Source organism: Amblyraja radiata, chromosome 5 (assembly GCF_010909765.2).
Source record: "Amblyraja radiata isolate CabotCenter1 chromosome 5, sAmbRad1.1.pri, whole genome shotgun sequence".
Lineage (NCBI taxonomy): Eukaryota > Metazoa > Chordata > Chondrichthyes > Rajiformes > Rajidae > Amblyraja > Amblyraja radiata.
Window position 1 is genome coordinate 13,220,303 of NC_045960.1, and position 15,830 is coordinate 13,236,132.

At 47.1% G+C, this 15,830-nt stretch overlaps 1 protein-coding gene across 3 annotated transcripts in view; it reads right to left on the bottom strand.

The window, feature by feature from the left end:
- Positions 1-15,830, bottom strand: part of LOC116973009 (CSC1-like protein 2) — a 135,763-nt gene that overhangs the window by 24,452 nt on the left and 95,481 nt on the right. For all 3 annotated transcript variants that reach the window (XM_033020642.1, XM_033020643.1, XM_033020641.1), the window contains 6 exons: positions 14,411-14,544; positions 13,489-13,623; positions 8,865-9,018; positions 7,768-7,874; positions 4,790-4,876; positions 435-500 (listed from right to left, as the gene is read on the bottom strand). In XM_033020642.1, coding sequence (XP_032876533.1) covers positions 435-500; positions 4,790-4,876; positions 7,768-7,874; positions 8,865-9,018; positions 13,489-13,623; positions 14,411-14,544 — 683 coding nt within the window. The remainder of the gene's footprint in view (positions 1-434; positions 501-4,789; positions 4,877-7,767; positions 7,875-8,864; positions 9,019-13,488; positions 13,624-14,410; positions 14,545-15,830) is intronic.

A 15,830-nucleotide genomic window follows, 5' to 3' on the forward strand; every position in this document is an offset into this window, starting at 1 on the left:
AACTGACAGTGTCCAAAATCTTCGTGCGCCACGGCCTGTCAGCACGCAGGCGCATTGCGGTCGTACGCAGCTTCTTGTACGGGGAGTTTGTACGTTCTCCCCGTGACCGCGTGGATTTTCTCCGAGATCTTCGGTTTCCTCCCACACTCCAAAGACGTACAGGTTTGTAGGTTAATTGGCTTGGTATAAATGTAAATTGTCCCTAGTGTGTGAAGGGTAGTGTTAATGTGCGGGGATCGCTGGTCGGTGCGGACTCGATGGGCCGAAGGGCCTGTTTCCGAGCTTTATGTCTAAACTAAACTAAAACAGACCCGTCAGCAGACCGTATCAGAGGACAATCTCCCAATACAACCCACTGCCAGATCAACCATTAGGACATTCAGCAAACGTGGAGACATTGCATGCACTTGCATCACTCAATGATAGATACTCACTCAAACCGTACAGAAGCTTCTTCCAGGAACTTCTTGTCAAACAGCCAACGGAAAAACAGATCCAGACTGGAATCAAAACAAGCAGAGTCTTAGAGATTTATGTGGAGTTTGCGTTCCAGTTTATTGTAAATCAGCTTTGAGTGGATGTGCTGAGTAATTACTGCACTGCAGTCAGAGTTGCCAGCCTTCATTTGTAACCCTCTATCCATTGTCTTCCACACTACCTTCAGACCAATGGTTTAAAACAGGCCTCCTTCAGGAGACCTTGCTAGAGCACATTGACTGTGTTTTGGGAAGCGATTAAGCAAGCAATTCTCACACTCAGTCGGGGTTGAGGGGACGGGGGAGAGGTTTACAAGAGAGTACAGGCAAGTTCAAGGGAACAATTTCTCAGCTCTGGTGTATCGCAGTGGGTCGGGCAACATTTAAAGAAGACAAGGACAGGCAACGTTTTGTGTCGGGACCCTTTTCCAGAGATGCTGCCTGACCCACTGAGGGGGGAGGAGGGTGTGAGAGAGGGGGTGCCTCCCCCTCCCATTGGTACGGAGCTTTGGCATTTTTCAGTTTGAAATTGTGCAATCTGGTGCACACTGTAGCTTTTAACTTACACTTGAATGCAATATTTATGCTTTAAATTGGATTAGCTATGAATTAGGTTAGGCTAAATTACATTCCTAATTACATTCCACAGTAGAGCCAGGCTCTGATCAACAGGGGTAGCACATGAATGATCTTAGTATATTCATGTATGGAAGTCAGATTATAATCAAGCACTTGGCCCATGTTGACCAACCTGGGTCTCACTGCACACCTGGTACTACTCCTGACACCGACTCCAATTGCATACCTTCTCTCATTCCTGACCCCGAGTCCAGCCTTACACCTGGTCCCCTATTCTACCTTGATCATAGCTGCTTACCTGCTTAGGTTCCCAGTGCTGAACACTCCCCTGGTCCCAGCTTTGACTGCACACCCAGTACTATTCCAGACCGTGACTCTGGATGCACACTTGGCCTTGCTCCTAGCCCCTCTGCACTGACAATATATCTGGCCCACATATAAAAAGCCCCATATCTGACCCCCTGGACTTAACCCATTACGTTCAAGTCCACAGGTGCTTATCTAATGCTGTAATTTTTTATGGGGCACTTCACGGACCAAATTTTGTAATGCAAAATTTGCTACACCCATTGGCTTCCTTGTTATCTAACATGCTCGTTACTTTGTCAAAGAACTCATCAATTGGTTGAACACAATTTCTCATCCATAAAATTATACTCACTCAGCTGTATAAGTATTCTGTTACAATTTCCTTCATTTTCCTAACAAACTGTCCTGAAGTCATTTTCACCCCCAATATTTTCAGTATTTTGCTGTCTTCCTCTCACTGGGACTTTTCCGAAATGCAAAATCCAACAACTATATATTTAAGCAATAATATTCTATTTAACGTGATCTTGAGAGTACATTATATTTTCTGTGGTATTCATAACACAACAATGATAAAAATATCTTTGTTTTGATTGCACCTACCAACATGCATACATTATTATATTACAGTTAATATGTACCGAGGGCAAATTGTGAAGTTTAAATAGTATCAGAAAAATAAAACCTCCGGAATGGATGATATTCATTACGTGGTTGGTTGGAGTCAGTATCAGCACAATTACTATATTAAACTTTGAATCTTCAGATGTGCTGGTTCAAGCTAAAACTAAAGAAAATAATAACCTCCTCACACATTCCCCTGCAAGTATCTCTATCACTCCTTTAAAATATGCCCCTTCTTTGAACAAGCTCTTAAACATCGCATCTGAATCAGTTTCCACTCCTTGAGGATGTTCATCTACGTGTTCAATTAATAAAACAACAAGATTGGGGACATTTCTATTCAACCTGTCAAAGGAATTTGCGGGGGGGGGGGGGGGGGGGGGGGGGTTAGAAATAGTCAGTGGTAAACAAACATAATAGTCGAGTGGCAAATGACAATAGTGCTACATTCCCAATATTTAACTGAAGGAAATAATGGGTTATCGGGCTGTATGTTGTGACAGACAGCCTGACACCTTGCATGCCATTTTAATATTACACTTATCCCATCCCCCTGGATATTCTGGATTAATAAATTAAGATTTTGTCAACTAATTACAAATCAATAACATTAGCCAACTCCGAAACACGAAGCGCTGAGCATTGGGATCCAGACATCACGGACAACTGGCCTCAGTTCCCCGCTCACATCTGGCAGTGCTCTCTGTCCGAACCAGGGTCCGCGGAGCATTTTTGAAAGTGGGGGGGCTGAGCGATCAGTAATCACTGGCCTAGTGGGTACCCGGTGTGGGAGTGGATTGACTGAGTGGGGGGAGGGTGTGGGAGGGGGGTGGCCTCCCCTCCCATGGTAGGGACTTTTTGAAATTTGAGGTGTTAAAATCATGTTTTAGTACATTGTAGAAGTATGATTTCAATGTTTTTTGTTTGAAGTATTTTTAAGGGATAACATTTTCCACACAAAAGGTGGTGGGTGTATGGAACAAGCTGCCAGAGGAGGTAGTTGAGGCAGGGACTATCCCAACATTTAAGAAACAGTTAGCCTGATACATGGATAGGACAGGTTTGGAGGGATATGGACCAAAAGCAGGTAGTGCAGCTGGGACATGCTGGCGGGTGTGGGCAAGTTGGGCCGAAGGGTAGGCGCCCAACTCTCGTCTGCAGCGGCCTCTGCAGTCCGTCTGCGTTTTTATTATTTTATGTCTATGTTTTTATGTAGTTTTTGTTATTTTTGTTGGGGTATGTGTGTGGGGGGGTGGGGGTGGTGTGGGGGGGTTGGGGGTAACTTTTAAATCTCTCCCTGCACGGGAGACCCGACCTTTTCTTTGTCGGGTCTCCGTTGTCGTTGGGGCTGCAACGAGGAGCGGCCTCCAACAGGAAAACCGGGGGCTCTGGTGCTGACTACTCACCTCACCGTCGCGGAGCTGGCCGAGTCCAGAGCGGGTGGAGCTGTGGTGGACGCTGCTGCGACCCGACCCCCGGAGATTCGGTGGCTGCAACTGCGGGTCTGGTGGGCGGCACCGGGAGCCTGCGGGTCCCTGCTGGGAGACCGCTTTTCAGGGCTCCCGCAACGGCGACTTCTCCCGCCCGAGTTGCGGGGTTGAAGAGCTCCTGGAGCGGGGCCTTACAGCACCGCCCCGCGCGGCTTGGAATGGCGGCGGGACTCTGCGAGCGCCCGCCGGGGCTCTAACACCAAGACCCGGTGTGCGACCTTGCATCACCCGACGTGGCTTAAATGGCCACGGGACAATTCGCCATCGCCCGCCGGGGGCTTTGACTTTGACTCTGACATCAGGGGGGGGGGGTGCAGTGGAGAGAAGTTTTTTTGGCCTTCCATCACAGCAATGTGATGGATGTTTATGTAAAATATGTTGTGTCTTGGGTCTATTTGTTTGTAATGTATGGCTGCAGAAACGGCATTTCGTTTGGACCTCAAGGGGTCCAAATGACAATAAATTGAATTGAATTGAATTGAATTGAATTGAATTTTCGCACTGTATCACTCTATGACTACATTATACCTCCACCATTTAATGAATGGTTCAAAATCAAGTGGTCGAGTTTTATTGCCATATACTCAAGCATAGAAACATAGATAAAAGGGGGAGCGTGAAACATAGAATTGGCGTAAAACATAGAAATCAGCAAAGAGCAATTGGACGAAATGCGCGAGTCTCACGCTCAATGCGTGAGAGTTGGCAGCTCTGATGTAACTGTCATAATGTCTTTTAAAGGCCTCAACTACCTCATCTGGCACATTGTTCCATATACCACCCCGAGTGAAAAAGTTGCCCGATAGGTTCCTATTACATGTCTTCCTTCTCACAGACCTATGCACCCTAGTCCTTGATTCCCCAACTCTGGTAAAAGAGTCTGTGCATTCACCATGTCCAAATGTCTTTTAAATTCCTCAACTACCTCCTCCGTCACCTTGTTCCATATACCACCCCGAGTGAAAAAAGTTGCCCCTCAGGTTCCTATTACATGATTTCCTTCCCACAGACTTATGCCCCCTACTCCTCGATTCCCCAACTCTGGGTTTCACCCAATCTATTCCCGTGATCTTTTTTATGCAGCTCTAAGATCACCCCTCAGCCTCCTGCACTCTGAGGAATACAGTCCGAGCCTGCTCAACCTCTAAAGCTCAAGTCCTGCTCTGCACCCTTTCCAGCTTAACAACATCCTTCCTATAGCAGGAGGTGCAAAAATTGAAGACAATATCTCCAATGCAAAATTGAACACAATACACCAAATCACGTTTGTACATTGAATACATAGCCTTTATTCTTAAACAGCCAACTCACCTGCTGAGACCCAGTGATGGGAGAATTAAAACCATGAAGATAAGGAACGTGTAGCATTTGTGCATTGTTGTCCGGTTTTCCCCTGACCTGCAAGATATGGAGGAGAGATAAAACATTGCACAGAACCTGTAGACCCACCTCTCCCACCCCCAACACTTAAACCACCAAGCTTCAACTGATACTTGCAGTCATGTATAATTCAGGCTGACAATTGAAATAAGGAAGAAATAAATTTTGAACGCGATGCACTCCAAATCAGAAGTCTGATGAAGGGTCCCAACCCCGAAACGTTGCCTGCTTATCCCCACCCTGGACACTGCCAGATCCATTGAGTTGCGCCGACGTTTGTTCAAGATTACAGCATCTGGAATCCCTTGTGATGCCAAAATCCGACCCATATTATTGCCCACTTAAGGCACAGATAAACTAAAGGGGTTTAAAGTGAAAGTGAAGTTACACAGCTCCACCAGGTGACTGAGAAAACAGATGGGTTCTCGCAAAAGCAAAACTAGTTACATTACCAATTGGCGACAGCACAAAGTATGCACACAGTTGAGCAGACAAGGCAAGATGCAGAAGAGCAATCGACAGAGCAGTAAAGATCTGGCATTGGATTATTATCATCAAGTGCACCAAGATACAGTGAAAAGCTTCCCGACTTTTGCCTCTTTTCTCTCAGTAAGTTGTAGATGTGGCCCAGTCCATCACATAGACCAGATTCCCAACAATCTACTCCTTCTGCACTGCATGTTGCCTCGTAAAAGCAGCCAACATAATCAAAGGCTTGTCCCACCCCGGTCATTCCTTCTTGTCCATGCTCCTATCTGCCAGAAGGTACAGAAGCTTGAAAGCGCGCACCACCAGACTCAGGAAAAACTTCTTCCGCTCTGTTGTCAGGTTTCTGAACGGTCCTTCCATAAGCTGGGCTACTGTCCGATTCACCTCTACCCCATTGCGGACATTGGACTTTGTCTGTGGAACTAGTGCGCTACAATGCTGAGAACTGCATTCTGCACTCTGTATCTTTCCCTTTGCTCTACCTATTGAATTTGAGTTGTCTTTATGTATAGTATTATCTGAACGGATCTCATCGAAAAGCTTTTCACTGTACCTCGGTACGCATAATGATAATAAACCTAGACAACGGAGTTGGTCTATTTCAGATTCTGCCACACTCAGTGGGCCGAACAATGACAATTTGTTGGGCACCAGATCTCAGAGATAAGTGGGACAGCAACCCAAAGTGAATTTCCTACCAGATTGATGGTGGGGATTTTCACTCCGCTTCCTCATTCCTCCCACATTATATTTTTATTTAGACCACCATGAAAATTAGGAGCTTAATCCATCAAGATGCTCAGCAGGACCCTATACCCAACTTCTCTTTGCTTCACGGATGAGTGTAATTGAAATCCACCAATTATTTTGGTCAAAGGTACACATAAAAGCTAGAGAAACTCAGCGGGTGCAGCAGCATCTATGGAGCGAAGGAAATAGGCAACGTTTCGGGCCGAAACCCTTCTTCAGACGGGTTTTGGTCAACCCTGGCATAGGAAGGATGTTGTTAAGCTGGAAAGAGTGCAGAGAAGATTCATGAGGATGTTGCCAAGACTCGAGAGCCTGAGTTGTAGGGCGAGGTTGGATAGGCTAGGACTTTATTCCTTGGAACGCAGGAGGACGATGGGTGATCTTATATAATGGTTTATAAAATCATGATGCAAATAGATGGGGTGAATGCACAGAGTTTTATTTAATCTGGACTAGGTAAACCAAGACCATAGGTTGTAGGCCATAGGCCTAGAGGACTGTAGGCATAGGGTTAAAGTGAGGGGGAGATTTATCACAAATCTGAGCAGCAGCTTTTCACATAAGGGTATATGGAATAAGCTGCCTGAGGAGGTAGTTGAGGCAGGTACTATAACAACATATAATACACATTTGGACAGGTACATGAATAGGAAAGGTTTAGAGGGATATGGGGCAAACACAGGCAGTTGGGACTAGTGTAGATGGAGCATTTTGATCAACATGGGCGAGTTTGACCAAGGTGTCTGTTTCTGTGCAGTGACTATGACTCGAATATTAAAGAACCACTCCGACAAACCAGGCAGTCGGAACCTTCATTTTTAAGAACTTAAAGACCAGTGTCATTGACTGCGAATCTCAAGATCACTTTGGTCCCAGCACCTGAATTATAAAACACCGTCCTACTCCCGGAAAAATGAGTCAATGTCAAATCCCACATTCACAAGTCACCCAGTCACAGAACTATGCGGGATTCAAAGCCAGCAAGTTTTGATGAGCAAATAAAAAGGTTAACACGTCTCATGACATAACAGAAATAAAAATACCTTGTTCAAAAACAAATTGCTGGAGGAACTCAGTGGGTCAGGCAGCTTCTCTGGGGAACATGGAAATGTGATGATTTGTTTAAGGGGCCCTTCTTCAGGCTCGTGGTGTTGGGGTGCAGGAGGGGACAGCTGGAAGAGGCAAGGACAAAGCCTGGCAAGTGATAGGTGGATACAGGTGAGGTGAGGGGTGGGTGGTTGATTGGCCGATCGGTGAACAAAGGTTAGATATGGGCGGCATGGTGGCACAGTGGAAGAGTTGCTGCCTCACAGCGCCAGAGACCCAGGTTCCATGGTGCTTTCTGCACGGAGTTTGTGACCACTTGTCTTTTCTCCGGGTGCTCTGGTTTCTTCCCACATTCCAAAGACGTACAGGTTTGTAGGATAATTGGCTTGTCTAAATTGTGTAGGATAGTGCTAGTGTGCGGGATGATCAACGCAGACTCGGTGGGCCAAAGGGCCTGCTTCCACACTGGGTCTAAAGTCTAAAGTTCATGAGAAGACAATAGGAGACAAGGTTAGCCCTAACCCGGATCATGGTCCCCAGAGATGCTGTCATGTCCCACTGAGTTACTCCGGCACTCTGTGTTTTTGTAAACCAGCACTTGCAGTTCCTTGTTTCTCCAATACCTTGTCCAATGTGCTTCGAAGAATCCCGAGTAATAAACTATGGTCGGGAGGAGGGCAGAGAAACACCACAGCAGGAGGGTTGGGAAAAACTGCGTGATGATGGGGTTCTGCCAAGACAAGAATGGAGAAGAAAATTAGTTTAAATAGACTGGCTGCTTGGAATCCTCAAGCAGAAAGGTCGTGACTTGCCACTTGAGGAAAGAGCAAGTTCTGATACTAACTTCCCTCCCCCCCGCACATATCAGATGAGCCAAATATTGATGGTTGCTCCCGCCACATTTGATTAAGCTTTTCATTCATCGCGGAGAAGGGAATATTGGTCTGGTAGCTACTCGATGATGGCCACAGTTGTTGCAGGAATTGCTGTAGGACTTTATTCCTTGGAGCACAGGAGGCCGAGGGGGTGATCTCAGAGAGATGCACAGAGTCTTTTGCCCAAAGTAGGAGAATCGAGAACCAGAGGACATAGGGTTAAGGGGGGGGGCGGGAGATTTAACAGGAACCTGGGGGGTAACCTTTTGTTTTACACAAAGTGGTGGTTGTATGGAACGAGCAGTTGGAGGAGGTAGTTGAGGTAGGTACTATCGCAACATTTCAGAAACATTTTGACAGGTACGCACGCACATAGTATAGGTTTAGAGGGATGTGGGCCAAACGCAGGCACGCGGGACCAGTGTAGATGGAACATTTTGGTGGACGTGGGCAAGCTGGGCTCCAACTTATTTTTTAATTAATTTTCTCTCCGTTGCAAGGGGAACAAAAAGGTTTGTAAGGCAAGGCATTTAAACTGGTAGAGTCACTGCCTCGCAGTGCCAGAAACCCAGGTTCGTTCCTGACCCCGAGTGCTGTCTGTGTGTAGAGTTTGTACATTCTCTCCATGACTGCGTGGGTTTCCCCCGGGTGCTCCCATATCACAAAGACGTGCGGGTCTGTCGGTAAATTGGCCGCTAAAATTGCTCCTGGTGTGTAGGGAGTGGATGAGAAAGTGGGATAACATAGAACGAGCGCAAACGGGTGATCGATGGTCGGCGTGAACTTGGTGGGCATATTCCCGTGTGGTGCCTTTTCAATTAATCCAATCAAAATAGGAAACTCACGTTTAAATACTCAACAGGCTTTGTGACGTTGAACTTGTCCATTGTAGTAATGATAATGGCCGGGGTGGTCAAGAAGAAGAGTAGAATGAAAAGGACGGAGTTAATGATGAAGCATCGGAGCCACCATGATATTCCCTTCAGTGGCAGGTTTTCCCTGTGTAAGGAAAACAAAAGGTTTTAAGTTACCGCAATACACAGCTACATAGTCCAACATACAACTGATGACCAAAGTAAACATTGCTGAAAAGCAAGTATGTTGGATCCACCCAGTAGATACGTTCTGGTAACAAGCCCAGGCCAACTGAACCAATGGGAATTGCTTCATAGTCATACAGAGTGGAAACAGGCCCTTCGGCCTAACTTGCACACACCAGCCTCCATGTCCCAGCCACACTAGTCCCACGTGTCCGCCTTTGGCCCATATCCCTCCAAACCCGTCCTATCCATGTGCCTGTCTAACTGTTTCTTAAACTTTGGGATAGTCCCTGCCTCAACTAGCTCCTCTGGTAACTTGTTCCATACTTTATGTGGAAAAAGTTACCCCTCAAATTCCTATTAAATCTTTTCCCCTTCATCTTAAACCTATATCCTCTGATCCTCTATTCACCTACTCTGGGCAACAGACTGGGCATCTACCTGAACCTGCTCAACCTCTCTCTATAGCTCACACCCCCTAATCCTGGCAACATTCCCATTAATCTTCTTTGTACCCTTTCCAGCTTGACAGCAACTATCCTATTAAGAACTGAACACAATACACTAAATGTGGCCTCACCAACGTCTTATACAACTGCAACATGACCTCCCAACTTCTATAAAAATACTCTGACTGATCAAAGCCAATGTGCCAAAAGCCTTTTTGACCACCTTATCTACCTCCAACTCCACCTTCAAGGAACCATGCACCTGCATTCCTAGATCCCTCTGCTCTACAACACACTCCAGAGGCCGACCATTCACTGTGTAGGTACTGCCCATGTTAGACTTCCTAAAATGCAACACTTCATATTTCTCTGTATTAAATTCCATCAACCATTCCTCAGCCCACCTGGCCAAATCGATCTAGATCCTGCTGCAATTTTTCTCAATCATCTTCACTCTCTGCAAAACCACCCACTTTTATATCAACAATGGGTATTGGGTTATTATTGTCACGTGCGCAGGGACACAGTGAAAAGCTGTTACGTGCTTTTAAGCGAGTACAACAGAAGACACAAATTGCTGGAGTCACTCAGCATCTCTGGAGAACATGGATATGTGACATTTCGGGCTGGATCCCTCTTCAGACTGATCCATGTTCTCCAGAGATGCCGCCTGACCCGCAATGTTACTCCAGCACATTGTGTCTTTTTTTGCAAACCAGCATCTGCAGTTCCTTGTTTCGACACAAGTACAACGAGAAGAGCGAAGAGAAAAATAACAGTGCAGAATATAGATTTTTCTTTCAGCATTGCAGTGTTACTGTTCCAGAGTAAAATTGAATATCAACATATCTGCCCAGTTTCTGATGCTTGCTCTGTCTGCATGGTTGAATTCAATTTCTTGTCATCTACTGCGACCTGGGCGCTCTAAACTTCCAGTCCCACCGCAATTCATAAGATCATAAGTGATAGGAGTAGAATTAGGCCATTCGGCCCATCATGTCTACTCCGCCATTCAACCATGGCTGATCTATCTCTCCCTCCTAACCCTATTCTCCTGCCTTCTCCCCATAACCCCCGACACCCTTACTAATCAAGAATCTATCTATTTTTCCCTTAAAAATATCCATTGACTTGGCCTCCACAGTCTCTGTGGCAAAGAATTCCACAGATTCACCACCCTCTGACTAAAGAAATTCCTCCTCATCTTCTCCTAAAAGAACGTCTTTTAATTGAGAGGCTATGACCTCTAGTCCTAGACTCTCTCACCAGTGGAAACATCCTCTCCACATCCACTCTATCCAAGCCTTTTACTATTCGGTAAGTTTCAATGCGGTCCCCCTGTCATTCTTCTAAACACCAGTGAGTGCAAGCCCAGTGCCGACAAACGCTCACATACGTGAACACAGTGTTGTCACAATTGTAGAAGTCACCCAAAGGAGGAGTCAATAGTAGTGCCTGTAAACATAAGATGCAGCTGTGCTCTTCAATTGAGCTATGCCTCAATCACTCAAAGTTGGACACATGGCAAAGTCATAATCTCATCTCCAGTACCAACTGGAAACTGGATCAACAGGAGTGGCCGGACCACCTGTTGCCAGAAAATCGGTGGTGGACCCGTACTAAAGACCTTCGTAACAGAGAATCGACCGACCCCTTTTGTTCAGTCTGTTCGACATTTAATGGCAGCTCCCATCACAAGGCCGACTCTTAACGTCCTCCGAGAAGCCTTACCAAGACACTAAACCAACTTCAGAATGCAAGGAGAGTAAAAGACAAGACTTTGTTAATGACCCAAGATTTAGAACATCAAGTCTTGCTTCTTCCAGCTCATTTCATCTTTCAAAAACCTTTTCTACAGACTGCTACTTGAGCTAGTCTTGCAGACTTGCAGTACTGTCATATATTCCAGTTGGGACCCCATCTATACCCCTCAAGTTATAACAAAGGGAGCAACAATATTATGCAACTACCTGTCGCAGTTTTCTCTGCCTGCCAAACAACATTCCATCAATAGCAAGCAAAATTGGTGTAGTATTACTTGTCCAACGCCACTGAGATATGCTGGTTTCGAACCGCTCATTAAAGTATCCCCAATGCAAAATAACACTGACTTCATCTCCGGTTCATATTGGCTCGGAAAAGCAGACAATATAATCAAAGACTTGTCCCACCCCGGTCTTTCCTCCTTCTCCCCGCAACCATCTGGCAGAAGGTACAGAAGCACTGTCAGACTCAGGAACAGCTTCTTCCCCTCAATTTTCTGAATGGCCCTTCCATATGCTAGGGTACTGACCGATTCACCGCTACCCCATTGCGGACATTGGACTTTATCTGTGGAACTGGTGCGCTACAATGCTGAGAACTATAATCTGCACTGTATCTTCCCCTTTGCTCTACCTATTGTACTTGAGTTTGAACTGATTGCATAGAAACATAGAAAATAGGTGCAGGAGGCGGCCATTCGACCCTTCGAGCCAGCATCGCCATTCATTGTGATCACGGCTGATCGTCCCCTATCAATAACCCGTGCCTGCCTTCTCTCCATATCCCTTGACTCCACTAGCCCCTAGAGCTCTATCTAACTCTCTCTTAAATCCATCCAGTGACTTGGCCTCCACTGCCCTCTGTGGCAGGGAATTCCAAAAATTCGCAACTCTCTGGGTGAAAAAGTTTTTTCTCACCTCAGTCTTAAATGACCTCCCCTTTATTCTAGGAATGTGGCCCCTGGTTCTGGACCCGCCCAACATTGGGAACATTTTTCCTGCATCTAGCTAGTCCAGTCCTTTTATAATTTTATATGTTTCTGTAAGATACCCCCTCATCCTTCTAAACTCCAGTGAATACAAGCCTAGCATTATCTGATTGGAGAGGGGGCACAAGGAAGCTTTTCACTGTACCTCGGCACACATTGATATTGATTGATTGATTGATATAATTTAATTGCCACACAACCAAGGTCGGTGGAATTTGGGTTGCCAGCAGCGGTACAGTAATAAAAAACACAACCACAATAAAAATTTTACACAAACATCCACCACAGCATTCATCACTGTGGTGGAAGGCACAGAGCTTGGCCAGTCCTCCTCCATTTTCCCCCGTGGTCGGGACCACCACCCTCCACAGCTGTTGCTGCGGGCGTCCAGATGGTAAGGGACAAAGTCAAAGTGAGTCCAGGATCGGCTCTTCCCAACCAGAGACCGCGGCTTCAGGCTGGTGTAGGCCGCAGGCCGGTGGTGAAGCTCCCCTCCAGGGGAGATGGTAAGTCCATGCCGCACCCACGGTAGAAGACGGCCGCGGGCCGGCGGTGGAAGCTTCTTCTTCCCCCCGGGTCCTCCACGAGGGATCCCGGGCTGTAGACGCCGCACCAGCTGGAGTTCTGCAGACTGCGGCTTCAGGCTGCCGGCTGCCGGCTGCCGCGGGCCAGCGTAACGGAGCACTCCCCTCCAGCGAGGTCTCACCCGCTCCGCGCCGAGAGTCCACGCTGCGCCCGCCGCTGAAGCCCCGGGCGCGTCTCCGGGAAAGTCCGCGCCGATCCTTGCTGTTAGGCCACGGGGGAGGCGACCTGAAAAAATCGCCTCTCCATGGAAGAGGCGGCCGAAACGGTTTCCCCCTTACCCCCCCCCCCACACCACCCCCCACACATAACACACAAAGAAACATTAAAAACACACTTTTAAACATACTAAAAAAATAAAAAAAGTTGAAAAAAAACGGACACGCTGCCGACAGGCTGCTGCCAGTGCAGCGCCCCCTTTCGGTCTCATGACAATAATAAGGATGACAACCTAAAAACAACATGAACGCAGTTTTGCCAACACTTTGAATGTACACGACTCATCATCAAGTGGTGATTTCTGAATAAAGATGTTCAACCCAAAATCTTAACTGTTTCTCTTCCCACAGATGCGGCCCGTTGTTTTCTAACCCGATTTTACAGGATTATAAGATTATTAGATGAACAGGAGCGAGCAGCATCTTACCAGTAAATGTTGTGCGGATCAGGGGCATAGCCCACAGTCCATTTGGTAGCGCGGCAGTCAGTGTTGAAAGTCTGTTGTTGCGTTCCACTGGAAAAGCAGCCCTGACACTTACAAGCATTGAAGTCTCGGAGAACTCTGTGGGGGTGGGGGGGAGAAAAGATGGGGGGGAAAAAAAAGTTAAATGTACCATCACGAGCACTTAAAAAAAAAAAAAAATCAGATTGATATTCGATACGATACCATTTTATTTTGGTCTGCCACCAGTCACAAGATGGTTACATGGCATTGAAATGTTGTAAAAATGAAATGTAATTCACCAGTAACAGCACAAATGTAACATTGCACAAAATGAAAATAAATTATTGAGTGGAAAAGTCAAGAATGCGGGATGCGGGAATGCAGGCACGGGTTATTGATAGGAGACAATCAGCCATGACGAATGGCCTCCTCCTGCACTTATTTTCTATGTTTCAATGTTTCATTCCTGTGAATCCCTCGGCACCCTCTCCAAAGTCCAGACATCCAACCTCACTGTGGTGCCGACAAATCTGGTGTTGATGCCCAAGCTTTGTCTTATAACATTTTAGCAGAAATATTTTGCTTTGTGACATTACAGTATAAAGTGCTTCTGAAATGTTCAAGCTTCCTTTGCCGAACACCTGTGGGATTGTAGGATCTGGGTGGAAGTTGATGGGAACGTGAGGAAATTAAAATGGGAGAGAGTGAGAGTGAGAGCGAGTGCGAGTGCGAGTGCGAGTGCGAGTGCGAGTGCGAGAGAGTGTGAGAGTGAGTTTGTTAATGTTAATGCGTGGGGTTCCCTGGTCGCTGCGGGCTCGGTGGGCTGAAGGGCCTGTTTCTGCGCTGTATTTCGAAACTAATCTAAACACTTGCGGTAGTGCTCAGATATTGCCGGCTCACTCACCGAGCCGCAGCGGCCTCATCGTTGAAGGTGACGAAGGCCATGCCGAGCGGCTTCTCGTACACCTTTTCCTTCTCTTTGATGTACTCCTCCTTCAGTTTCTGCTCCAGTCTCATGTAATACTCCACAGCGTTCTCCTGGAGAAAGAAGATACTTGCCATTACCGCAGGCAAGAAATTCTGACTGGAACATGTGCTTTGCCCAACACAGGTTTTCAATCCATACCTTAGTAAGGCAGTCAGGCTCATTTGGACACGTACAGGGAGAGGAAAGATTTCGAGGGATATGGGTCAACGCTAGCAGTGGGACTAGTGCAGATGGGACATCTTGGCTGGCGTGGGAAAGTTCGGCCGTTTCTGCGCTATACGACTCTAAATTGGACTCCAGGACTCATCTCCCACAGAGTTTTTGATTAGTAAGGGTATCAGAGGTTATGGGCAGAAGGCAGAAGAATGGAGTTGAGAGGGACAGATAGATCAGCCATGATTAAATGGCGGAGTAGACTTGATGGGCTGAAAGGCCTCATTCTACTTCTATTACTTATGATCTTCCTCGAGCGAAAATATCCAGGTTAATACCACACGTGTAGAGCTTAGAGCGTTTTATTGTCATATATACCGAATATACGCATCACGCTTCCTTGGCCAGGCCACCAGCATCATCAAGGACGAGTCGCATCCCAGCCACTCCCTCTTCCCACCGTGCCATTCGATAAATTAAAACAAAATATATAGTACAAATAAAAACAATGCCCATAGTTCCTAGCACAACCTAGGCAGTTTGTGGACTGGGATTCAGTTGGCCCAATACAGTCTGAAGAAGGGTCCTGACACAAAACGTTGCCTGCCCATTGCCTCCACAGATGCTGTCTGACCCACTGACACTGGAGAGGATGTAGATAGCGGGTGTATGGAACAAGCTGCCTGAGGAGGCACAGTAGCTGAGACAGGTGGAGGAGGAGGAGGAGCCATCTTGGTGAACGGCTGCTAACCAGCAGCCGTCCGTTTTAAATTCGTTTTTTTTATAGTTTTTAGTGAGTCCTGTTTTTTTGTTTGTAGGGGATATGGTCTTTTAATGTGGGGGGGTAGGTGTATCTTTATTTCTAGGTCCCTACCTGGTCGGTGTGGCAGCTTTTTCTCCGGGCTGCCCGTCGACCCGTCCTCATGGCCTACCTGCGGGCTTGGAGCACCGTTTCCTGGCGGGGACAGCCCAGCACCTCGGCCTCGGCGGCGGCACAGCGTTGGAGCGGAGCAGAGTGGAGCGGGCGATGCCTTGCCTGGGTCGCCGCTCTGGAGCGACGCGCTGGAGCTCTGGCGAGCTGGACCTCCGAGAGCAACATCTCCGGGCTGCGGGTCTGCGGAGCGTGCAGAGGCGGCGTGTGGAGAGGCGGCGCCGACTTTATCATCGGGAGCCTGGGAGCTCC